We start from the raw sequence: 26127 nt of genomic DNA, 5'->3' as shown, positions 1-26127 counted from the left end.
GATGTTCCCTAAACATTCAGTACACTGGCCTTTTTTCAGTCTTCTACTTCATAATCTCTTAGGAAAAAAATTTTGAGCATCCTGCTTTTAGAAGTTTTCACTTCCTGTAGGTTCCATGGACTGACCTCTCTCCGCTTCCTGCGGGTCTCCTTCATTTATTCTAAGCTCTTCTGCTTCTTTGTTCCGCCCTCATATCGGTGGGTATTCACCACAGCTCTCATGTCTTTGGAAAGGAATATGAGCCATGGAAGTAAAAGAAGAGAGGGGAATAGTACAGTTGGAAGTGAGAGGTCACAAAATACACAGTGGATTTCTTAGATTTGGAAATGCCATCATTCAGTCTCACTTGCCTTTCAGGTTTGCCTCCTAAAGGCAAGAAAGCTTGGTGCTGGGCATCCTATCTGGAGGAGGAGAAAGCAGTGGCAGTGCCTGCAAAGCTGTTCAAGGAGGTACGACCTTTCTAGAAGTACTGTGTTTAAGGGCGAAGGGGCTCCAATACTGATGTGGATTAGTATTGTCATTTCCACTGTCTGTTTAGGAAATGTGACTTGGGATAATTTCTCAAACACACTGCTTTTCATGTGTGTGTGACCCAGAAGGGCACCTCCAAGGCCAGTTAGCACCAGTGCATGCCTGCTTTCCCATGTGTGGCATGTGTGGCACGCACTTGCTATTTTCTATCAACATTTACTAGACTTTCAGTTATGATTTTGAATAGGAATACTAATACTATTACTAGAAAATTAATGGGTAAAGAAAAACTAGCATGGAATTTCATGTTAACATCATGGCCCAGAAGAGAATGAAAAGGGGTTACTGAGATTTAGGTCTTATAACAAAGAAAAATCTAAAAAAGGGTAACTATATTGCATTAGTAATAATAAAATATTTTGTCATGGAATATTTTTAAATTAGTTAAAAATGTAGGTTTCAGGTGTAGTTCTGAGTATGAACTGCTGCCCCAGGCTAAAACAGAGGAGCCAGATAGTAAATATTTTAGTCTTTGCTGGACATCTGTTGTCTGCTACATCAGCACAACTTGATTGTGTAGCATGAAGGCACCGTGTGGAACGTGGCGGAGTCAGGGGGTGGTTAGCTCACTTCTGCAAAGTTTTATTCATAAAACTTATGGTGGGCTGGATTTGACTCCCAGACTGCAGTTTGCTAACCTTTGGTTTAAGTTATTTAGTTATAATTAATTGTGGTATGTAATAAATCTATCGTATATATCTTCATGAATGAACATGAGGAGGTTTTAAAACATGTTACCATTTTTTAAAAACTCCTTCTGTATTAGGGTGATTACATCAACAATGACAATATTTAATTTAAACAATGAATTGGTTTTACACATGAATTTGTTCTGGATAATTATTTTCTGTAAGTCTGGATCTTTACCAGATTTTTTTCCTCTTCTTTATGAAAGTACAACTAATTACTTGAATCAGTAATACATTCAAGTGATTCATAATATGAAAGTACCAAAAGAACATAAAACACAAAGTCCCCTAACGCTCTGTCCCCTTAAGCACTAGGTTTTCCAGCTGTTCCCTAAAGCTCTGTGCTCTTAAGCACCAGGTTTGCCAGGTGTCCACTAAGCCGCTGTCCTCTTAAGCACAAGGTTTGCCTCCCTTGAAGTGACCACCAATACTAGTTCTTCTATTTCCTTCCTAGAAATTTTTATGTACATACTAGCATCCTGCATATCTAAATCCTCTTCTCCCTCTCTTAAACCCAGTGACAACATGTGTCCCATACATTTTGGACTTTGCTTTTTTGTTTAACTTCATAGTTTGTGGATTATTCCACTTTATTTTTTTTTTATCCCTTGATCATTCTTTATACTCCTGTGTATTACTGTGTCTTCCATCTGCTCCATAAAAATTGAAACTGTTCCCTGCTGATTGACACACAGACACATACATATTTTCAGATGTTCACTATATGCTCTAGTGACCTTGTACACCTGTCATTTTGCACCTGTATGTTAGGTAATTTCCTGAAATTTTGAATTGCTGATTTGAAGAGAATACTCAGTTTTTTTACAGATATTATGAATTTACTAGAGATTGTACCAGTTTTTGTTCCTATTAGCAATGCATACCTTTACCAGTTTTCCTAGAGCCACCTATCCAGCTCTTTACCAGTCTCATAGGTGAAAGACATCCTTGTTTAATTTTATTTTGTGCAACTGATAGGTGAGGTTGAGTATCTTTTCAAATGTGTGGAAGACAAAGGCTGTAAACCTTAACTTTCTTTTCTATGACTTGCCTTAGTCTTTGTCCATTTTGCTTTGAATTATTCTGGATATTTTGTTATAATTTATATTTAGTTGTTTTTTGATTTTTTTTCTCTTATTTTTATGGCTAAAGAGTGTTTAGGAATGGTAATTATTCACATTTGTAACTGGGCTTTTGGGGTGATACTAAAGCTGCTGTCATATTGCTTCTCAGTACCAGTCCTTCCCATATAACAAAAATGGATTCAAAGTTGGCATGAAGTTGGAAGGTGTGGACCCTGAGCATCAGTCCGTGTACTGCGTCCTGACTGTGGCTGAGGTAAGCTTTGCCTCTTTCTTATTTTTAAAATTAAATGGTGATCCTGGGTGTTATGAGGAAAACTGTGCCTTGGGCTGAGTGCTCACTTCATACCAGGCAGGTTGCTCAGTGTCGTGTGTAATTATCTCCCCAACCTTCTTGAGATTTCTGATCTGTGCCAATTGTGTTTTTTTTTATCCTTGTTCTATAGATGAGGGAGCTAAGGTTCAGAGATGTGAAGGTGATATGTACAAGGCCACAGAGCCTCATGGTGGTGGAACCAGGATTTCAGTTCCGACTCCATAAATGTTTCCATGCTACATTCCTTAACATAAGGAGCAGAACAACAGATATTTATATTTTTGTGTGTGTTTTAAGGTGTCTCTGAAAAATTTTCGAAAAAATGGCTAAGTCAAATATCTCTTTCTCCATATGTACTATAAGTCCATAGTATTATTGGGAACATTTCTTTTTGATTTCTTTTTTTCCTTCTTTATTTGCCTCCTTGCTCCTTCCTGTGATCCAGGGTTATGCATCTTTTAAAAACCTTCCCCAAAGAATAAGATGGTCTTGGCTACTAGGTTTAGTTATCATAATATTCTTTCAGTGACTTGGTGAATTTGTAAGGAGCTTGGCTCTTGCAGAGCACATAGTATATGACAGTTGGATGATGGCAATTATAGTGAGTGATAACGACAGCTACTCTAACCTGCAGCACATGCCAGGTAGTGATCCAGCTTCCTTCCATCTCTTAATTTATATTGGAAACAAGCTTTTGAGATGGAGGCCATTCCTCTGTCTTTCACGTATATAGGGAAAGGAAAATACTGTATTCTGCAGATTCTATATACAGCATGAGAATCCTGGGACAGTGTGATTCAGATTGTGTGTTTTCTCTTTTTTGGACTCTGGAGTCTTTGTTGGAACCCCTGAGTTGGAAGGGGAGAGCTTCTTTATGGACAGTGTCCTTTGAAGAGGATGAGAACCCTGGAGTGGTTGAGGGCCAGGTGTGAGCGCTGCCCTTGAAGAATAAGGATCGGGCAGAAGAAGATGAGCTGGAGGATTCCGAGGAGTAGCTAGAGACAGAGAAGGGTGCCAGGAGCAGGTCTACCATAGAAAGGAAAGGGAGAGTAGTGTCAGATGCTGTGCTTGTTCTCCAGAAGGATGAGGTCACTGTGTCCTGAGCCAGCCCATTTAAGTAGAACAGAATTGAATTTGAATTTAAGTAGAGCAGAATTGGATTAAGCATAGATTGTCTTTGAGAAGTTTAGCTGTGTGTGTGTCTTCCAGCTCTTGGTTTTTGAAGGAGATGTATTTCACCTTGTCTAGATTTTTTTGTGTGTGTGTGTTTTTGGTATTAGGGATTGAACCCAGGGGTACTTAGCCACTAAATCACATCCCCAGGCCTTTTTATTTTTTATTTTGAGACAGGGTCTCCCTAAGTTGCTCAGTGCCTTGCTAAGTTGCTGAGGCTGGCTTGGAACTTGAGATCCTCCTGTGTCTCTGGAACTACAGGTGTGTGTCACCATGCCCAGCTCCAGACTTTTTTTTTATTATAGAAGTTTTGTTTGCTCACTGGGAAAATATCAACTAGTGTGAAAAAACTAGTTCTCTATCCCATCCCCTTTTCCTCTTTTGTAGCCCAGAGAGCATGACCTGAGAAGTTTACTGTGTCCTTCTAGATGTTTTCTCTGCATATTTTTCTTTGTGACACATATATTATATACATATGTATGTACTTCATATGTATTATATATTTCATATATAATATATATGTATGTACTTTTGGCCATTGGTATTATTCCATTTCATGGAATTGCTTTAATTCACTTAATTGCTCTCAAACTGATAACAACTGTGTAGTTTTCTTTGTTATAATTAACAAAAAGTACTTGAATAAATATCTTTTATATCTGATATGTTTTTGCTTATGTAAGTACATCTGTCAGATCCATTCCTAGAATTGCCAGGTGAGAAGTTCTGGACATTTTATGGACATTTAAATTTCTTTCTTTCTTTTTTTTTTTTTTTTTTTTGGTGTGTGTGTGTGACACATCCCACTATACTAAGGATGGAATCCAGGGGCACTAGCTCTACCACTGCAGCTACAGCCTTAGCCATTATTATTATTATTGTGGTGCTGGGGATTGAACCCAGGGCCTTGTGCATGCAAGGCAAGCACTGTACCAACTAAGCTATATCCCCAGCCCTATTTTTTGTTTTAAGATAGGTTTCACTAAGTCTCTCAGACTGGCTCTGAGCTTGAGATCCTCCCCATTAAGTCTTCAGTTGCTGGGATTGCAGGCACATGCCACCACACCAGGCTTGGATATTTACATTTTTGATGTGTGTTGTTACTGGGTGATTCATAAGTATATCAATTGTTACATTCTCACAAAGGATGTATGAAAATTTGTTTAAGACTAAAAGATAAGTCTTTTCTTGATTTTTAAAATTTTCCCTCCTTCCTTCCATATTCCTTTTCCCCTTCTTTCTTCCTCTTTTTTTTTTTTCCTTTTGTAATGGAAAGAAACCATAAATAGTTTGAATTTTGAGAAATCCACTAGTGAGTCTGGTCCTGGAAGGTTCTGAGAGAGCAGCTGACACAGGGGATGGGAGCAGACGGGATGCAGATACACAGGGGAGTACAGGTCTCAGCCCTGAGGAGGAGTCTCTTCCTGCATTTGAACAGAAGAAGGGGGAACAGCTTGCTATTCCTGGGCACAGGCAAGTCGTACATTTGGAGGCAGACACTTGAGGGGCATCTTTGACACAGAAGGTGAATCATTGCCTGGGAGTGTGGAGTGGAGATGGTGGGATGGGCAGCTGTAGGAGAGGATTTGAAGGCTGTCGTGCAGCATGGGAGAGGGAGTAGACAGAGCGGCTGGGAGTGTTCCTATGTAGCAGGGTCATCCCAGCACTCAGGCATGGGAGGTTCTCAAGAGTTTATTGTCACTATTTGAGATGGTTTTGTTTCACAAATTAGTGCACAGGGAACTGTTGCTTCCAGAGGACATACAGTGTTAGGTTCCTTCATGGCTCTGGTCACAGTATTTTTATAAACTGATCAATAGATAACCTGATTTACATGAGTTTCTGTTTAAAGACCCATTATTTAGTTTATATTTTTGTTTCATCAAGAGTGAGCCCATAGCCAGCAATACTACAACTCATGTCTAGATGAAGCTTATATAACCCATATATTTTCTCTGTAAGGCACATCACAGCATTCTGGCATTTAGGGACCTTTTTTTTTTTTTTTCTTTCTAGTACTAGGGGTAAATCTTTAGGTCCTTGTGCTGGCTAAGTGAACTACTCTTTCATTGAACTATATCACCAACCTCTTTTGGTTTAAAGAGCAGATCATCAACAAAAATATGACAAACACGTATTATGGTTTGGATCTAGAAATGTCCATTGAAAAGCTCATGTTTTGAAAGCATGGTTCCCCAATGCAGTAATGTTCAGAGATGAAGTGAACTAGGTGGTAACCCAAGGCTAGTGGGACATGGCTGGAGGAAGTAGGGGCTGGGGGTGTACTCTTGGGGATTATATTTTGTTCCTGGATTCTTGCTTTCTCTTTGCTTTCTGACTGCCATGAGCTGAGCAGCTTTCCTCCACCACGTCGTCCTGCCTCTCCTCAGGCCCAGACCAGTGGAGTTGGCCAACTGTGGACTGAACCTCTGAAATCATGAGTCTGAAATAAACTTTCCCTCCTTTAAGTCATTCTTGTAAGATCACAGTTGCAAAAAGCTAACACATCATATTACTAAGAAGACACATCAAAGGAGACTCATTTACAGTATAGACCAAAGTAAGAAGATAATACCGCCTTGTCAGCCGTGGATGACTCACATTTTTTTTTTTTTTTTTTTTTTTGCCACAGTATATGCACATGTTCACAAACACTTGGTGTATTATTTTGTGGGTTAGAAATTGGTTTTAGCAAGCAGGTGTATTCTCAAATTTGGAATGCATGAATAATGAAAACCTACCGTATGTCATTTTTTCTTTCCCAGCACTAATCACTAGACTGGGTATGGTGGGTATAGCTAGGGAGTATGCACACCCTTAGGATATTGAAATTTAGCCAGATGAAGTTTCAGAAATGATATCAGGACCAAAGTTTTAAAAAATTGCTAAGTGATTGCTAAGGAAGCAAGACTTGGTGAGGGGCTGCTAGGAAGAAAATGGAGGGATCAATGTGAGGTTCTTGTTTGTTGAGATAGAAGCAGATGTGTATTGAGAGTAGCTGGGTTAGCAAACTGGAAGAACAGAAGGTGTCTTCCCAGGGTTGGACTTTTTAGTATAGGTGTTGAGAGGCAGAGCAGTTCCTCATGGCAGGCAGATCAGATCACAGGAGTGAGTCTCCCAAATGGAGAGGAAATGAAAGGCACAAGGAAACCAGGGTCCTGGGTGAGTTTCCCTGTGGATGGCCAAGTACTCAGGATGGAGAGTAAGCCCGGCTAAGTGATGAGTGAGGGGATGCTTGGAGGGTAGAATGTGGGATGAAGATGAGTCTGTTCCCTGTGGCACGAGTGCCAGAGGAGCAGAGTAGAGGAGCCCATTGTACTGTGAGGCAGTGGCCCTTCTCTTGAGTCTGTAGGCTGGAGAATTGGAAAAAATGAGCAACTTTGAGGAAAAGCTTGAGAAGGATGACTAGGTGAATCTCTGGGCGGGGAGGCTGAGGATATCTGAGATTGTTCCCAAAGCATAGCATTCCAGAGAGCAAGAGGTATATTGACAGACCATGGAGAGAAGTGAAGGAGGCGAGTCAAGGGATAGAAGCTCAGAGCCGTGCTACTACAAGGGCACAAGAGGCTGTAGGTGACTAAGGGGCTTAGCTCCTTCCCATGGACCACAGAATGCTGCGTGCAAGGCAAGGTAGAGAAGCAGCCCATGAACTCCCTCCTGGCATGGGTAGATGTACAGGTGGGAACAGCCCCTGCCCTTTCTGAGAGAGTGTGTTTCCCAGAGTTGCCAATCTCTTCTCAGTGCAGAGACTCTGTAGTCTCCAAGGGAAGTCAGATTAGTTGTAAATCTTATGTATCAATATATTCTAATTGAAAAAATACTAATGTATAAAATAAAAAAGAAAAAGGGCATCATTTGTTTTGCCTCTTCCTTCTCACTGCACTTCCAGAAGAAATCATTGTTATTGTTAATGTTTTGGCAAATTTTCATCAAGTTTATTTATTTATTTTTTTAGTATGAATTTACATAGTAAACTTACATTTGTAACTGTATTCATAAATGCGTATGTATAAATGCATACTTTAGGGCTGGAGTTGTGGCTCAGTGGTAGAGCGTCTGCCTTGCACATGTGAGGCACTGGGTTTGTTACTCAGCACCACATAAAAATAAATAAATAAAATAAGGGTATTGTGTCCACCTGCAATGAAAAGTATTTTAAAAAATAAATGTGTACTTTATACATATATATGTATGTATATATACACACAGCCAAAGATACTTAAGTACACACACGGACTCCCACACGTATAATTTTATCATAAACAGACTCATCCTATATAATTTGTTTGCCACTTAAAGCTTAACAGTGTGTCTTAGAGATCTTTCCATGACAATAACTGTACAACTGCCTCATTCTTTTGGAATTAATTGCTCTGACTGTGTACTCTGGTCTCAGGCTTGTTAGATGGACTTCTGCAGGACACATATGTGCTCCTGGAGTAGTTAGAGGTCTGGCGTGTGTGGGGGGTCCAATTGGAACTCATCTACTAGTGTTTGTGCAAAGAACATTGAAGGGCTGAATCTTATAAGAGCCCAGGATAGACTATTACCCAAGACACGTCCCATAAATCCAGAATATCCTTCATTGTGGCCGTGTAGGCAGATGTACAGGGGGGGTTACATTGTGAGTTCTTACTAGCATTGCATGGAACCTGTCTAGCCTAAGTATGAAATGGAAGCAGCTTTTCTTTCTTTTAGCCCAGGTGCTGGTAGAGAGGATTCAGGTGACTTCTCTCTGTGTCTCCTCTATCCTTGCCCTGTAATATGCAGAGTAGGAGCCTCTACCTTGGGTCCTGCTTGAGCTGGGTGCAGTGTGCTGGTCTGGCTTCAGCCCTGCCAGCTCACCATGGTGATTTGTGCTGGTACAGTTCAGGGACTGGAGAGAAGATATTTTGTATTTGTGGAAAATTATTCTTCACCCCTTATCCCTATGCTTCTAATGGTACTAGAAATGTGGCCAGAACATCAGCTCTTTGCAATATTGCCTTTAGATTTTGTAATTTGTATAGTTGTTTTTGTTGCTGTTAATGAGGGTGGCTTGATGAACGTAGGCTATTTCGTACCTTGATGTCCTTGTTAATTAGTTTTTGTATGTGTACTTTTTTTCTTTAATTACTCAATCTGAGTTCCTGTTTCAGGTTTGTGGATACCGAATAAAGCTTCACTTTGATGGATATTCTGATTGTTATGATTTCTGGGTAAATGCAGATGCTCTGGATATTCATCCAGTTGGGTGGTGTGAGAAAACTGGCCATAAACTTCATCCTCCAAAAGGTATTATCACTTTTTGTTTCATATTTTAAAATCAATAAGAACCCATTTGTTTAGATGTTATCAGTTAAGTAAAATGCTCAATCTTCTCTTCTGAGGCAATGTTAACTTTAATAAAATTTTGAAAATTAAGGCAAGGATGGTTTTTCTTTGGTGATTTGCTAATATCCTTACTTCAGAAGCCTTGAATTGTCATTTTTGTGGTGATAAGCTAAAAAGATCCTACCTGCTTTATTAATATTTCTTCAACTTCCCACTTGTGCCTATAATATTCCCCCAAAATAGAATATTTTGAGGAAAAAAATAAAATCCATTCCAGCTCACAAGTCTGTACTGCTGAGGATTCTAACTGAATTCTGACGGAAACAGCCTGTTGATCAAAAAAAGTGCACATAGGTGTAAAATGTATTTGCTTCCTTACGCATTTCTTTGTAGCCACCTCTATTCATTTAGAATTGAAAAAGATTATCAAAACTTATTGAAAGTAAACACAGCTCATGTCTCAAAATGCAATTATAAATTATGAATTAAATTTTATTTATTGAAAAAAATTGGGCAAATGCTTGAATTTGGCATGTTGAAGTTACAGATAAAAGTCGGACTGGAAAAGTTAAGTGCAAAATGTTTTGATATTTTACTAATCTGTTCATATGTGCTTTTACTGTAGGATACAAAGAGGAAGAATTTAATTGGCAGACCTATCTTAAGACATGTAAAGCCCAAGCTGCTCCTAAGTCATTATTTGAAAATCAGAATATAGTAAGTACATCCAGAATACTTTTTCTTTCAAAGGAAGTGATTTTTGAGAGTCTTATAAGATAAATTACAAGTGATAACAAGGAGCTATCAAAAATTTTATTGCCTTGGTAAATAGAGTTCTCTTATCATTACTAAACTTTAAAATTAACTTAAAATCTTCATGAATAAATATTATGTCATAGCCATATTAAGGTTGTCTTATTATTGAGTGATAGTAGGCAACATAGTTCAAATCCAGGTGTAATATTTTAAAGATGCATACAAAGTGGATTACTTTATTGTTGCCATCATTTAATTAGAAGTGGTGTTCAGATGGGATTCACATGGTGAGATGACTATAGCCCTGTTTGGGTTTGCACACAGGAGGTCACTGGAGACTATGAAGTACTTCACTGTGGTTTACAGCTTTATTTACAGTGTAACAGAAGCAAGGCAGGATATGTGCATTTTTACTACATCTTGACCTATATTCCCACTTCTCATTCCGTTTCTTTTCTGCATCGTTGAGAAGCCTGGAATCTTGAGAGGCTCTTTTCTTTCCCAAGTTCTTCTCTAATCAGAAAGTGCAGAAGGCAAATCAAAATATCATCTTTACAACATACATGACCTATTTCTGCAGACAAAAAACTTCTTGATCCTAGCCCCAGAATTTAAGGGATTTACTGCCCTTTTCTACCTGCTAGGGCCAGGGAACACTGGACTCTCTGGCAGAGCAGAAGCTGTGCACCCTGTAGCCCAGCTTCCCCTCCTTCCCATATGCACCTGCTTGGTAACATGAGTTGCAGTGTGGAGAGAGGCAGTCATTTTTCATGAAGAGAGTTCACTTCAAATGGAAATAAACATTGGGAGCTGGGGAAAACCCTCCATTTGGGAAATGACATTAACCGGTTGGTTTGAAGGCATCAGGCTAATGGATGAAATATTCTCTGATTAAATTGAATATAAGCCAGGTTGAATTAGAGAAATTAAGATATATGAAGAGAGTGAATGTGTGGGAATGTGAGTGTGTGTTTAGAGATCTAATAGAGATAATGGGCTAGGTTATTATTTTATAACATTCTAATTGAGAAGATAGCTTAATTGCTGAAATGTAAACACTGCCTTGTCAGTAGGTTTTCGGTTAAGACTTACCCCTGGGAGGAAGGTCAGTTGGGTCGAAACTCGGCAGCCTGCTATCTCTGCTCCGAGTTCCTAATCCCTGTCTGGTTCTCTGATGATTTCAGGCAGGGATTTGATTAACTGTGCTGACCTGTCCTATTACATTCTGTGCATTGCTAGCATACAACTTAATCTCAGGTTGTGAGTTTGATATTCAAGAGGCAACTGATTTTTCTATTTCTAGATTCTCTACCTCAGAATAGTCAAATATTTAAGTTCATAACACTGATAAATAATTGCAGGACTAAAATGGGTATTAAAAATTTCTGTGTACTATTTGTACTTGCTCCTTTAATTCATATAGAATTTTCTCTAACATTTTTCAGATATGTAACTATCTAGATTTTTATAACAATCCCTGTATAATTATAGTAAGATGAGAAATAATATTTATTTTGCTTAGTTAGAATAATACCTGTATACTTCAATCTGAATAGAAAGGGTTTTTTAGAAGGCTAACCAAAAAAAAATCCAAAACAACAACAATAACAACAAAAACCCTTGCAATTGACATAATTGACAGCTGAGTACCCTATTCTGAGATTAGGATATTTTTCTCATAAAAGATTATAAGAGATGTTTTCATATTACTGTCCCTCAAGCACTAACTCATATTGAATTTTATTTCAAGTCCAAGATGACTGATAATCTATAGATTTCCTTAAATTACCAGCTATTTTGAATGGCTGTCTGTACATTAACAGTCATTTCATTTGCTGCTGTTGTAGCATTAAATAAAAGTTGTAATAATCTGCAGCCTTTCATATATGAAGATGACCTACTTTCTGTAGAGTACTCTTTTGGGAGCTCTCAAAAGTGGGAGTGAATTTGTACTGACTCATGCACATTTTTAACCTGATTAAGTAAGTACATATTTTGTGTAAAATAACTTTTGTTGTTAAGTCTGTAATCAAGGAAAAGAAAGCCAAAATGGGAACTATATGATGAATAAAACTTGCTTGCCTAGCGTGGTCTTCCAACTAAGGTACCAAAACACATGTTAAAATTAATTATTCTGCTAGGCTGTGGATGTTGTAGTTTTGAGGCTCAGAAAGTTAATTGGGTGTAACCATAGAGGGTATTTTTTAATTGTCTTTTTGTGGGGGAGGGGAATGATCCTGCTGTGAAACCAGCACATGATTTTAAAATTATGTGAATATAGAGATAGATGCTGGGCCTTTGAGCAGGGGTGCAGAGTGTGCAGGTCTTGGCTGTTGTTAAGTGTGTGCTTGTCTATAATTAAATCTGCATGTTTCCATAGACAGTGATCCCATCAGGCTTTCGAGTTGGAATGAAGCTTGAGGCTGTAGACAAAAAGAATCCTGCGTTCATCTGTGTTGCTACGGTAACAGATATGGTGGACAATCGTTTCCTGGTACATTTTGACAACTGGGATGAGAGCTATGACTATTGGTGAGACATTTTCCATTAATGTGTGCTTTTTAAAATGCAGTGTTTATCCACATTAACTAGGTGCACAGTTTGAAAACAGTAACAAGGCAAAGCTTATAACAAAGCCAACAGTGCTCTGCCCCACTCTTTCCTAGTTCAGATTTTTCAGTTTTTACTTACTCCATATTGCATGTATTTCTAAATAACATCTTTTAATGCTACTTCATGATTTTATTTTAGTTGACTTCCTGCCATGAAAGTGAAATCCATAAGCACCCCCCACATTCCTAGTGTAACGTGTGTGTGTGACATACAGACTTACATATTCCCCTTCATCTTGAGTGTCTTCTGTCATTTTTTTTAGGAATTTATTTTAATTTTCCATATTTTCATACCTGGTAGCTAATTTCACTATTCATAATAGCTGAATGCAGCTGCATTAATTGATGAACATTGTTTTAATCCTTACCATTTTTAGATGTACTGTAAAAGGTAAAGACAACATATTCTAAAATTATGTGATTGGAAAATAGTTGTAGTAAAGCATTCATATTTCATTTATTTATTAATTCATTGATTTATTTATTGATGTACTAGGGATTGAACTCAAGGTCACACACAGACTAAGCAAACACCCTACCACTGAACTATATTCCCAGCCCCTTTTATTTTGAGTCAATTAGTGGGACTTAATAAGTGGGTCTCACTAAGCTGCTGATGCTGGCCTTGAACTTGCAATTCTTCTGCCTCAGCTTCCCAGGTAGTTGGCATTACAAGTGTGTACCCCCATACCTGACAAGCCATCAAACTGTAATTAAACAGTCAAAAGGATTTTTCTATACCCAACTCATGTTCATTGGTTGCTAGAATTCAGTTTCATTTTTGAAGTCTTCAGTTCTGTCTAGAGAACTCTGGAAATGAGAATAGAGAAGTGACAAAAGTGTTTATAAAATTTGGCTAATGTTATAGTATCAAGTGAACATTAAGTTATGTCAATATGGCCAAGATTCTGGGAAGCTCATTTCTTGACCTTACTTTTAATGTGCACATATTTAAATATTCAAAGACCCATCAATGACTTTCATTACTCTTCCTACTGAATTCTTAGATATTTATCTTGAATTGTTTTAAGAAAGAAGAGAGTGAATTTAAATTTATCTGCTATTTATTTGCTTTCTATTATATGTTTACTTTTTATAGAATTTTTGTAAACAGGTAGACAAGTCATTCCATGACTATATGTAAGAGTCAAATCCTTTAGAATATTTTGGTTGTTTTCCCTTATGTTTTTCTTTCAAAAGCATAATTTTGCCTCATGTGGTGTTTTATTCAGTTTGTGACAAAAAATTTGTGAAATATATTCATATACAAAACGATTAGCTGGGCATGGTGGTGCACACCCGTAATCCCAGTGGCTCCGGAGGATGATGAGTTCAAAGCCAGTCTCAGCAATGGCTAGATGCTAAGCAACTCAGTGAGACCCTGTTTCTAAATAAAATACCAAATAGGGCTAGGTATGGGCCTCAGTGGTTGAGTGCCTGGTACCCTGCCCCAAAATTCCTCCTGAATGTCTTTTACTTAATACCTGCAGTTGCCAATTTATGTCCAGTGTCGTTTCCTCTGTAACCCTGCTGTTAAAAACCCAACTCTAAGATTGTTTTCAAGCCAATTCCAGATAACATAGGTTTTGATGTGTGAATAATTCAATTGGTGTTGAAAGATGAAAAAAAAATTTTTTTTTTTAGTTAATAGGTATAATGTCACTAACGTACTCAAACATTTCTCCCAGTATTGTCTTGGTATCTTATTAGTATTTGGATTTTTTTTTTTTTTATTTTAGGGTGAAATAAGGCATATTCTTTATAGTTGCTTTGATATTTTCTTGATCTCTTTTCATTGATAGCTCCCTATTCCTTTATGTTTTTTACTTTTTTAATCTTTATTGAATTGTTTTGTTCTGTTGAATCTCCCACAATATGGGTTTGCTTATTTGTCATACCGTGTTTTTCTGTTCTTCATATTTCCTGAAAATTGGTGTTTTGTTTTTTTTTTTTTTTTTCATTTAAAATTGTTTATATCTACTTTGGGTAAATGGATGAGAAAAGTTTGATTTTAGAAATAGTCTGACCTGCTGTAGGTCGAACGTATTCCACTGCTCCTGTTTGGTGGTCTGTGAAGATGGCAGTTCTAGATCCAGTCCTTTTAATAATAAATGATACTAAATTATTGGAATTTGTTGAAATGGGGAGTTTGTTTTCCTTTTTATTTTTATTTTTTAAATTTTTATTTTGTAGTGCTGGGTTTCAAACCCAAGGCTCCGTACATTCTAAGCAAGCACTTGGCCCTGAGCTACATTTCCAGCCCTTTTTTGTTTTTAAAATTCTGATTCACTTTGGGAGAATTTTTATTTTCAAGATTTTGTGTGGTTTAAACAAAATGGATGAATATTAGTTTATTTTTATGGTCATAAGTATTGTTGTGTTTTAAAGGTACTATATACATTGCTTATTTAATAGACCATATGTTGCCTTTCAAATTGGTCTTGGAAAAAATAAACAAAAAAAATCTAAAAGAATTTGTCATACTCATTTTTCTTGGTGTCAAATGCCTAGGGAACAAACAGAAAGGATTCTGGAATTTTTTTAGAAAAAGTAAAGAAAAAGACTGTTATAACTCTGATTTTACACTTTCGTAAGCATAAACAAATGTAATTACTTTTAGGATGGAATGTTTTTGGGGATTACTTATACTTTTGACTATTGACATGAAATCATATATTGTTAATTGTCAAAAAAAAATACCGTATATTCTCTTCCTTAACATTCAGTTAAGGCACACTGAAAATTACTTAAGCACACTGGAATTTCTCCAGTTTTATTAAATATTATGTTCTTTGATCTTTGAATTTTGGAATGGTTTTTATCTGCATAAACTACTTTGGTGTGTAATTGAAGTTACAGATTGGCTTGCCTTTCTCAATTCAAAATACTTTTGAAATGATATTTTCTTCCTCCTTTGATTTGGATAGTAATCTTGTTTCTTTTTGTATTCAAGTGGGAATCAGAAAACATAGATAGTCTATATACATTAGTTTATGTGATATTACATGTTTGGTTGTAATAAAGTATTTTTTCCTTCTAAGGAGGAACATGATAAAAATGTGTTTTGTCCCAGGGGTAGAATGTTGTTCTTCTGTAAATGACTTAAGTATTCTAAGCTTTAGTTTCCCCTAAAGAAAAGAGGGAATTAATATTAATACCTATTTCATCTTATGTGGTGGGAATTAAAAAAAGTTTTAGGAGCAGAAACAAATTTGCAAAAGGATGAAGAGATTGTAATAAAGGAAGTCAGAGAAGTTTGGTGCTGAAGTCAGAAAAGGATTTTTGCTTAAGGGGACTCTTCCTGCACACAGGGTGTTTTGAGCGTGGTTGTTTGGCAGAGGGAGGTCATGGACCACCGTGCAAGGGGCAAGTGGAGGTATCGGACATTGTGGAGACACCAATAATTTTTGTCTCTCTGCCTGGAAGGAAGAAATAAAAGGAAAGTTGGAAATCTGTGTGATGAGATGACATCCTCTTCATCTTTTCCAGATCACTGCGTTAGAGATATTCACCTTGAAGCAGTTAATTCATATTTATAGCAGCTACTATGGGGAATGGGCTTGGTTAAATTAGGGATGGAAAGGAGAAAGAGGTGACTGAACCTGATGAGTTTTGGGGTTCAGTGGTAAAGCAGAGAGTGAAGGAGGCCCTGAAGAGTTAGCATATGATGAGGAGCCCGGAGAGTCTGGTCCTGGTTAATAAGTCGGCAGAGTCATGCTTTGGGTTTAAGGAGTGGGAGAGGCCAAGTGTCCTGCATTTCTTGAAAGAACCCAAATCATTATTGCTTAAATGAGGATACTTTGATGTTTTCTTTAAGCAATTGTCTTTTTATATATATTTTCATTTTTTTAGTTACAGATGGACACAATATATTTATTTTATTTTTATGTGGTGCTGAGGATCGAACCCAGTGTCTTTCGCATGGTAGGAAAGCACTCTACCTCTGAGCCACAATCCCAATCCTAAGCAAGTGTCTTAAAATGTTCTTGCTTGACCTATGCCTAGTTCTGTTAAGTTCTGAGTGTATGCATTATCTTTGTTTAGCTTTTGGCTGTGGCTAATAAAACCAGGATGTCTGGGTGCGGTGACACATGCCTATAATCTCAGCGACTCAGGAAGCTGAAGTAAGAGGATTGAAAGTTTGAGACCAGCCTCAGCAACTTAGTGAGGCTCTCAGCTACTTAGCAAGACTTTGTCTTTAAATAAAAATCAAAAAGGACTGGGGAGTAGCTTGCACCCTTGGGTTTAATCCCTAGTACCAAAAATGAATGAGTGAAATAAACAAAATAAAAGGAGGATCTCTTTTTTTCCAACTCAAGGGTTTGGTGAAGTTACTTAGCTTCTTTACATTTCCATAAAATGATCTTCATTTCTGTTCACTTTATCCTTCCACAATAAACATAGATTTTTCATGGATTATTCATATAATTATTCACCCTTTTAATTATCTACTAGTCTAGATCTGATTGACTCTTAACAGTCTTCATTAATAATCTGCCTTACTTTAATTTTTAAAAAATTCTTTCATGATATACACAAAACCCTAAGATAGAGGGGTACAGAGATCAATGATGTGCTGAACTTTTCACCACTGGTTGTTCCTTTTCTTTTCTTTTTTGGTGACAGTTCTGCCTTTGAACACTAGGTGGGACTAAGAGATGACTTGTTTTGCAGTGGGCTTCACAGCCTCTCACTTTTGAATGAAGTGTTGTTTGCTACTGGGAGTGTTTAAGTAAAATAGGTAAAAGTGGGCCTATTTTTATCTTCTCTATTGAGATGGCTTTCTTGTTTTAAAATAACTTTGATCCACATACAGATAGTAAGATCTTGTATAACACTGAGGTAGTACAGGAGTGAGTGGCCATAATAGCTCATGGTATTTTCCTTAATTATTATTTAAAGAGAAAAACCAATAAAATAAAAACAGAGTTATTAATATTTAATGTTCTTTAAAAGAATCTTCCTGAGTCTGGTAGATAATTTTTAAAAAATACTCTACAGTTGTGTTAGAGTGAGAAGGAAAGAATCAGACAGTTGTTATATATTTATTATTTTTTCATTTTTATTGAATCCATATGTAAATTAGCCTTCTTTTTTAGAGTAAAGGCAATTTGTCATTAGTAATAATCCATAACCAAAGTGAATATTTACAAAAACATTAGGGTAGCTGGAAATAAAGCCCCATAACCCTGTTTATATGTAGTTCATAACAATGCAGCTTAAGGAATTCTGCATTGAAATATATTTTATGAAAATGTAAGAAATATAGTGATTACCATATGAATTTGGCATTGACCTAGCAGTAATTGTTTTTCTTGCATATTCCTAAAATAATGATATACACACCTATAATATATAAAGAAAAATGGCTATCTGTGGAAGGGAAAGGTATGAGACAATGTTAGAATAAAGGAAGAAAGGAAGAAACATCTAACTGTAAAATTCAAGGTATATTTTACTGAAGTAAGTGCTGGAAAAAAATCAGCATGCTATAGTGGTTATGTCAACTCATCATGTTCTACTGCACAAGACTGCATCCTCTGGAAGGTTGGTTTGTAGGTGGTGACTATATGCTGACCTCATTTACTCTGAGCAAGTCCTTTGTGTTTCAGTACTCATTAGACTTGCTTATTTGCTGAAAACTCTACCACTGCTGCCCTTCTGGCTTTCTACCTTCTGGTTTCCCATCTGAAGAATGGTGTTGAGATTTCCAGATCATTTGGAGTAAATGCAAGCTGGAGAATAGAGGAAGACAGGGCTCCTTAGCATCCTTTAGATCAACATTTCCCAAACTGATATTCATAGTTTGCTTAACAAAGCAGTCTTTCATCATTAACTGTCTTTAGGAAATGCTACATTAAACAATTCAAAACTGGTTTCTTTATAGAATAACTTCATAGTCTTTAGTATGCTCATGTGAATGTAAATCTCGGAGAAGTATTATGTTGTGTCACATGGTCAAAATATTTAAGTATGAAAAAATATGTATTTTAACCTAAGGATACCTTTCATCTTTGAGAACATACCTGGGGAACTATCATAACCACTTTTCGAAAACATATTGTGACATTATCTTTAGGTGCCTGTGCATTCTGTAATATTATTGTGTCTATTCCCTTATGAATATAGCCTTCATTTCCTTATACTGTATTTGCCTGGCAAAATCCCAACCCTAGTAGGATCCAACTTTCTGCCCACTCTATTCCTGTAGTGGAGCAGTTAAATAAACCTGGAGAAAGACCCATGGCACACTGACTGGTCGACTTGCTGTTGGTGGCTGCCAGCCTCAAGTGGGCCATGAGTCCTGTCCTATCCTTGTCTATATTTCCAAACTACTAAATTTCATTCTCCCTTTTCCCTGCTTCAGACTTCTCACATCTTCTTCCTATCCTCCCTCTTTCTTCATACCTTGATTCCTATTTTATTGGGAAGGGAAAAAAAAAGCAGAGGAGACTTCTTCATGGCAGCACCTCTCATTTCCACCCACAGATTGACTGTGGGTGACATGCCTTGCTCTCAGGGACTGGGCTCTCCTCTCAGGGACTGGTTTCCATTTCCTCTCATCGAGTCAGTTCTCTCTTCTTCATCAGTAGATAACCTTCTCTATTGAATTATTTCTGCCAGTGCACATATAAGAGAAGGGTTTTTGTTTTAATACTCATTGTATCCCTGGCATCTAAAACAATGTCCTGTTAAGGAATTTGCTAGGCATGTACTTCTTGCCTAAATCAGGTAATTATTTTTTCATCTCATTAAGCACATTTTTATTTTCAAGTAGTTTTAAACAACAACAACAAAAAAAAGGTTTATGAAATAGTATAAAGAATTACCATAAATACCTCACCCATCTTCCCCCAAGTTCACAACTCAAACAGTAAAGCAAAACTTCTCTTTTTCTCTTTAGTGATTAATTTCTCAGCTTTCTTTTATAACAGAACCTCTTAAACACATTTTCTTTATGTCCATCTCCATTGTCTTTTCTTCCATTTTCCCTTAAACCCAGTTTGTTCAGTCTTTTGCTATTTTCCATCCCCAATTTCACCAAAACAGCTCTTGTAAAGGATACTAATGACCTTTACAATGAAACTTCAGTGATCAATTCTTGTTTCTTCTGCTCTTTGGTCTGTCAGCAGCATGTAACCCATTTGATTTCATTCTTCTCTTTTTTTCTCCCCTTATTTACCATCAGTCCTGCGTGGAATTTCCCTCCTACTCTGCTTACTCTCTAGATGTCTTAGCTCTACTCATGGTATTAAATATGATCTCAGATACTAGTGACTCCAAACTTGTATTTTTACAAGGGCCTTGATATTGCCCTTGAACTCCAGGGTTTGTGATCACTATCTATTTGACATCTTTTATTATCTGTCAGACATGTCAGTAACAGAATTCCTCATTCACTTGGAACACCAGTGATTGTGCCTGCTGTCTCCCTCATCCTCCGAAAACAGAAGCTATTTTCCTGTTGTGCGTTCCCAGAGCCTTATGATGTCTCAGCTTCTTCAGTGGACTCACATTCTACATTAAATCCATTAGTAAATCCTTTGGGTTCTCTCTTTAAATATGTGTCTAAAATATGATCACTTCTTGGCTAGCACGCCTGTGGCCCAGGCCACCATGATCATCTTCTGCAGTCACCTTCTGCCCACCAGCGTGGTTTACTGTGTTTGTGGAAGTCAGAAAAATTTGAAACATGCACCAGGTTAAGCTTCTTCTCTGCCTAAAACCTCTAGTTCACTCCAAGTAAAATCCTAGTCCTAATGTGGCTTGAAAGCCCTTCCTGTCTGACATCGTATTCTGTTGTCCTGCTTCCCTCAGTCTGCTCCTTCCTATTCCTGATATAATCCTGCCAGGTTCCCACTCCACAACCTTTGGACTTGCTGTCTTTTCTGTCCAGTATAGTTCATATATGTTTAAGTGGCTCAGTTCTCTTTATCTCTAGCATACTTGTATTATCTAGTATAGTACTAGCACTATATAAAAAGTTGCTATACTGTTCTGTTTAGAAGAATTTTTTAAAAGGTCTAAAGCCTGCATATGTTTAGTCTAGGTGAACCATTACAGATCTAGCCACACTTTCAGTTGTGGTTGGCTGACTGTGGACGTGGAGCCCAGTGGTAACAAGGGCCAACTGTATAGATACTTTGGTAGCACAACTCTAAGTAGACATAAAATGTAGTCAAGGAGTCAATTATGTAAGTGCAGAAGTGTTCCTTTTTTTTTTTTTTTAAAGAGAGAGTGGAGAGAGAGAGGGTGAGAGAGAATTTTTTAATATTTATTTTTTTAGTTTTTCGGCAGGCACAACATCTTTGTTTGTATGTGGTGCTGAGGATTGAACCCGGGCCACACGCATGCCAGGCGAGCGCGCTACCGCTTGAGCCACATCCCCAGCCCCCAGAAGTGTTCCTTTATTTAGCCTAGTCAAAACAGGTTCTCAAGTAAGACACCACATGAGCAAAGACTTGAAGGGTTTGAAGAAAAAGAGATAAAGTACACAGGAGGGTAGACATAGAAGTTGTATGTGAATGCTGTGCCATTGTATATATGGGCACCTGTAGGGATCCTGGAACCAATTCCCTGTAGATACAGAGGGACAACTGTATTTTGTTTGTTTATTTGTTGTCTCTTCTTGCTATGCCGCAAATGCCGTGAGAGCAGCAACTTTTAATCTGTTTTATTTGCTACACTTTCCTCAGATTCTGTACAGTGCCTGGCACATCATCGGCACTCAATATTTAAATGAGCAAGTGTGCACGTGAATGGGTGAAGCATATTGCCTGTTGAGGTGGGGAATACATAGAAAAAGTATGGTTAGGAGGAAATCAGATGTACATTTATATATAGATAGAAAGGCTCTGGAAGAATACATATGTGACTGTAGTAAAGATAACAGAGAGGACAAGTAAGAGGTGAGGAAAGAAACAGCATGTTCTAGTATCTGGCCTCTGCCATTCTAATGGGTAATGGAAGTAGCATGTGATTGAGCTTCCCAACTTTGAACATATGCTGTGAAATAATTTTAGTTTTCTTGTGTGCACATGGTCTTAAGTTTATTTTTCTACATAATGGAAATTCCGAATTTTAATGTTACCTTGGTAATGTTTTAATGTTATCTTTGAAGTTTCAGTATATAACAAAATTAGTGGGGCAAAGAAAACCTCATGGTATCAAAAGCATATGCTATTTGCTAAAATCTACTTGGTATCGATGTATTGGGAGAGCAAAAGATTTTTAGTCCAGCAATTTGTTTTCAGATTTGACCATAATAAGCAGAACTCTGTAAAGTGTTCAGAATCTCTAACCTTTTTTTTTAAAAAAAAAAAATTCTGCTATTATTTGTGAGTTTATCTAATTACATTTTTTAAATTTATGTAACCTACAGGTGTGAAGCATCTAGTCCCCACATTCATCCCGTTGGTTGGTGTAAAGAACATAGAAGGACCCTTATTACTCCACCAGGTTTGTGTTTGTCTAGTATCATTCATATACCTCAGGAGTCAGCAAACCTTTTCTGGAAAGGGCCAGGTAGTACATATTTTTAAGTTTTCATGCTGTAGAGTCTGTCACAACTTCTCAACTCAATAGTAGCACAAAAGCAGCCACAGGTAATAATAGTGAACAAGTATGGTTGTGCTATAGTCGCACAGTGTTTGTAAAACATGCAGCAAGCTTAGCTCACTGACCCCTGATGTCCCTTCAAGTAGGTGAAGCATTGGCTAAGTTTGTATCAGTCTCAGTTTTTTGTCTTCTTTGGAAATATAAGTTGTGCTTTCAAGGAACTATCTTTTAACTTGAAATTCATCTCTAAGCTTTATATTAGTATTTAAAGATATTGTCTAATTTAAAGATATTGTCTGACTGCAGACGTGAGTTGTGTAGGCTTGAACAAGTACAGAAAGGTGACTGTGGGGGACACGGCTCTGTGGGTGCATCATGGACTTGATATTCACACCATTTATTTTTTTCTTCCTTTTTATTGGCACATGATAATTATACATAACACTGGACCACACCATTCATATTTAAGTGAGCACTTGAGGGTTTAAAGTTTTTACCTAAAGCTCACACATTCCCTTTTCCTTTTTTTTTTTTTTTTTTTTTGTGTGTGTGTGTGTGTGTGTGAGAGAGAGATTCCTGGTTCAGAAATAGATTATAGTAGTGGTACCTCTCTTTTCTTTGAAGTTCTCTGGTCCTCCAGCTGTCCGCCTCTGGCCTTACGGCCTTCCCAACTTACTTTTTTTCTGGCAGGGAGCACAGGAACTGCTAATACATAGCATCCTTATTCTGTGGCATTTTGAATTTATTTTTTGTGTGCTGAAGAACAGATTCTGCAGCTTTGTTGTAGTCAAGACTGTGTTTTTGAGCACTTCTCTATGGAAGGTGTCATAGTCCCTACTGGTAGGGAAAGGCAGGGTCACTGGCTGACACAAAGCCTCACAGCACAGGAGGTGGCTGCTCAGCGGTCACAGGAAACAGGGAGGCCTAGCTTTGCTAAGGAGCTGTTTTGTGAATGTGGCCCACAGCGTGTGAGAGCAGAGGTTCAGCTTGACAGCGGGGTGAGAGCAGAGGTTCAGCTTGTAGCTTTAAATGGTAGTCTCCCTCCATTCTAGGGGCTGGTTTCATTTCAAGGCTTGTCCTCAGTTCCTTGATGCAGTGCCTCACTTAGACTGTCTGATCTTCTTCCTCAGGGGACCAACCATTCCTGTGGCTGGTGAGCCTAGTCCCTTCCACTTCTAAGTTTTCTGCTATGCTAAAGGGAGGAAAGGAAAGCCTCTGACCTAATTTACAGAGTTGTTTTGAAGATGAAAGAGACTTAAGTTATGAAGTGTTAGCAGAAAGTGTTAGTGGTACCACGGCCCAAATATGGTGCTGCCTGGAAATGCCTGGTATTCAGCCCTCTTGTGTCCTGTAGCTTACAGAATAAGCTGGCTGTTTGCATAGTTGTTCTGTGTCACTCTCATCTAAACTACTCTTAGATTATACTCTAGGACTCTAAAATCTAATATTTTCTAGTTTTATATCAATCCTTTCTTTCCATAACACCATTTTTGGTCATACTCAGAAATTTGGTAAATAAACAGTGAACCATATGTCAATAGTATAAGAGCTTTGTGAAACAAAAGAGGAGAAAATAAATTACAATAGACTATTTAAAAAACAAAAAACCAGTGAACAGAGGCTCCTGGTGATACCCTGGGAAGGGATGGTGTAAGGCATTATTGCCAACTTCTTATGAAAGATTCAACACCTTTTGTGTGCCTTTTATAATATGGTAGAGGTAGAAAAAGTACATGATGCCTAATGATGTGAATGTTCTTAAGGCCACTGAATTGGATACCTAAAAATGATTAATATAGTAAATTTTATATAATATATAATTTACCACAATAAAAAATACAAATACAACCTGCAGATTTTAAGAGTGGTTTACTAGGCATGTGCTGATGTTGCTCTTTGCTCCATGACAAAAAAGACACCCTTTGTGTAAAGGGAAATTCCTGACTCGTTCTCCCACTGCCTGTCTGAAAAGAAATCCTGATTATCCAGGTGCCTTGGGCAGCTATTCTTGAATCTCCCTGGCTGCTTCAAGAATGAGTCCATCCTCTGACCAGCCAGCCCTCCTGGCCCCTGTGTTCACTTTTTCTGTAAACATACCTATCTTTACTTTTTTTTCCCCCCAAAACTAATATCTTTACATTTTAAAATTATTTTTTTGTTATCTTTTTAAAAAATTTTTTATTTGTTCTTTTTAGATATACATGGCAGTAGAATATATCTTGACATATTAAACATACATGGACTATAAATTATTCTAATGAGATCCCATTCTTGTTGTTGAACATGATGTGGAATTATACTGGTTGTGTATTCATATATGAACACAGGAAGGTTATGTCTGATAAATTCTCCTGTCTTTCCTCTTCCTATCCCCTCCTACTCCCCTTTGTCTTCCTTCATTCCCCTTTGTCTAATCCAAAGAACTTCTGTTCTCCCCCCACCTCCCACCCATTGCGTGTTATCACCTGCATATCAGAGAATTTTTGGCCTTTGTTTTTTGGGGATTGGCGTATTTCACTTTCTTTCTTAATACTTCATATTAGTTTGTCATTACACTTTTCCCTATGTGTGTGCTCACATGTTTGTCTACGTATTATTATTTTTGCAGTTTTGTAGATTGAACCCAGACTCTAGAACATGTTGGGAAAGCACTGTACCCCATGGAACAATATCCCCAGTCTTTTAAAATTGTATTTTATAATAGGATCTCACCAAGTTGCTAAGACTAACCTTGAACTTTCAATCTTACTGCCTCAACCTCCCAAATAACTGGGATTACAGGCTTGAACTACCATGCTCAACTGTATCAGTTTTATTAAGTAGATTATTCTAATTTAAATGTTTAAATTGTGCAAGTTATGTTTCTTAAAAAAAATTATATACACACACACACACACACACACACACACACACATTATTTATTTTCATGTAAGATTTTTGTGAAATTTTAGCAATTAGGAGACCTGTCCCTTTGACATATCTTAACCACTTTTTGAGAGCATCATACTTATCTGGCTCAGCTTGCCTTGACCCAGTCCTACAGTCAAACATTTCTCCAGAGATCCTTGTGATTTTTTTTTTTTTTTTTTTTTTTTTTTAGTGTTGTCAAGATTGAAATTTAGAAACTAAGTTCTGATTGCTAGGTGTGCTTATTGAAATGTTGCGGGCCTCTCAATGGACTTAGGAAATATATATACATATGTGAATATATACAAAAACTTATATTTTGATTTGTTTCTGCATTGGATATATTGAAACCATGGATTGATACTATTAGCTCTGATTCAAATCCAACACTGTTGGCTTCATTCCAGTTTTAGTCTGTCCATATTTATGCCTTTCTTTGTCAGGGAGAAACCTGGCCTCCATTATCTCTAATATGTTTACCTATTTTCTCAGTCCCCTTTGTGTAGCAAATTTCCTATCCTACTGGGCCACCATTAATGTCTGCTCATGCCTACCTAATGGATTTTAGGCTCTGGAGAAAACAAAAAGCAGTGGGAGAGAGGAAATGATAGTTATTTTTGTACCTTCTATTAATAATATTCTGTGATTTGTGTGTGTTTCCTTGACCTTATAATATAAGGAGGTATCTGGAATATCATATATTAACACGTATAAATCTTAAATATTCTTTCTAATAAATCATATTTCATGTGTACTTCACATTTTTGCATATTTCTATATTGAGTGTCTATTTAATTTGTTTTTCTACTTTCACATTTACAAATAATTATGCATTGTCTTCATACATATACATGAAATTTTGTTAGTAATGTATACAACTGCTAGATTAAAATGTGTTTGTGTGTCGTATGTCTAAACCTATCCTTTTTGAGAGTGTAAATGACACACACATATACATATATATGTGTGTGTGTGTGTGTGTGTGTATATATATATTAAATTTTCATCTGAAAAACGATAGAGAAATCATGATCTAGACAAGAACAAAGTGATCATTACAAATAGTTCTGAGTGTGTGACTGATTTAGAGATGTTATGTGCATGTGAATAAGAATTGCCTAGATTATTATGGTAGCAATATTTCATAATTTTTTCATAGAGCATTTTGTTATTCTCACTATCGTTGGTTA

General features: G+C 37.2%; 1 protein-coding gene across 4 annotated transcripts in view; it reads left to right on the top strand.

Annotated features, from left to right (window-relative positions):
* L3mbtl3 (L3MBTL histone methyl-lysine binding protein 3) overlaps nt 1–26127 on the top strand; it is a 108737-nt gene that overhangs the window by 36465 nt on the left and 46145 nt on the right. For all 4 annotated transcript variants that reach the window (XM_076859749.2, XM_076859746.2, XM_076859748.2 and 1 more), the window contains 6 exons: nt 358–449; nt 2454–2558; nt 8930–9065; nt 9730–9821; nt 12241–12392; nt 21855–21931. In XM_076859749.2, the coding sequence (XP_076715864.2) occupies nt 358–449; nt 2454–2558; nt 8930–9065; nt 9730–9821; nt 12241–12392; nt 21855–21931 (654 nt within the window). The remainder of the gene's footprint in view (nt 1–357; nt 450–2453; nt 2559–8929; nt 9066–9729; nt 9822–12240; nt 12393–21854; nt 21932–26127) is intronic.

Source organism: Callospermophilus lateralis, chromosome 6 (genome assembly GCF_048772815.1).
Source record: "Callospermophilus lateralis isolate mCalLat2 chromosome 6, mCalLat2.hap1, whole genome shotgun sequence".
NCBI lineage: Eukaryota > Metazoa > Chordata > Mammalia > Rodentia > Sciuridae > Callospermophilus > Callospermophilus lateralis.
This window is presented reverse-complemented; position numbering and strand designations above follow the sequence as displayed.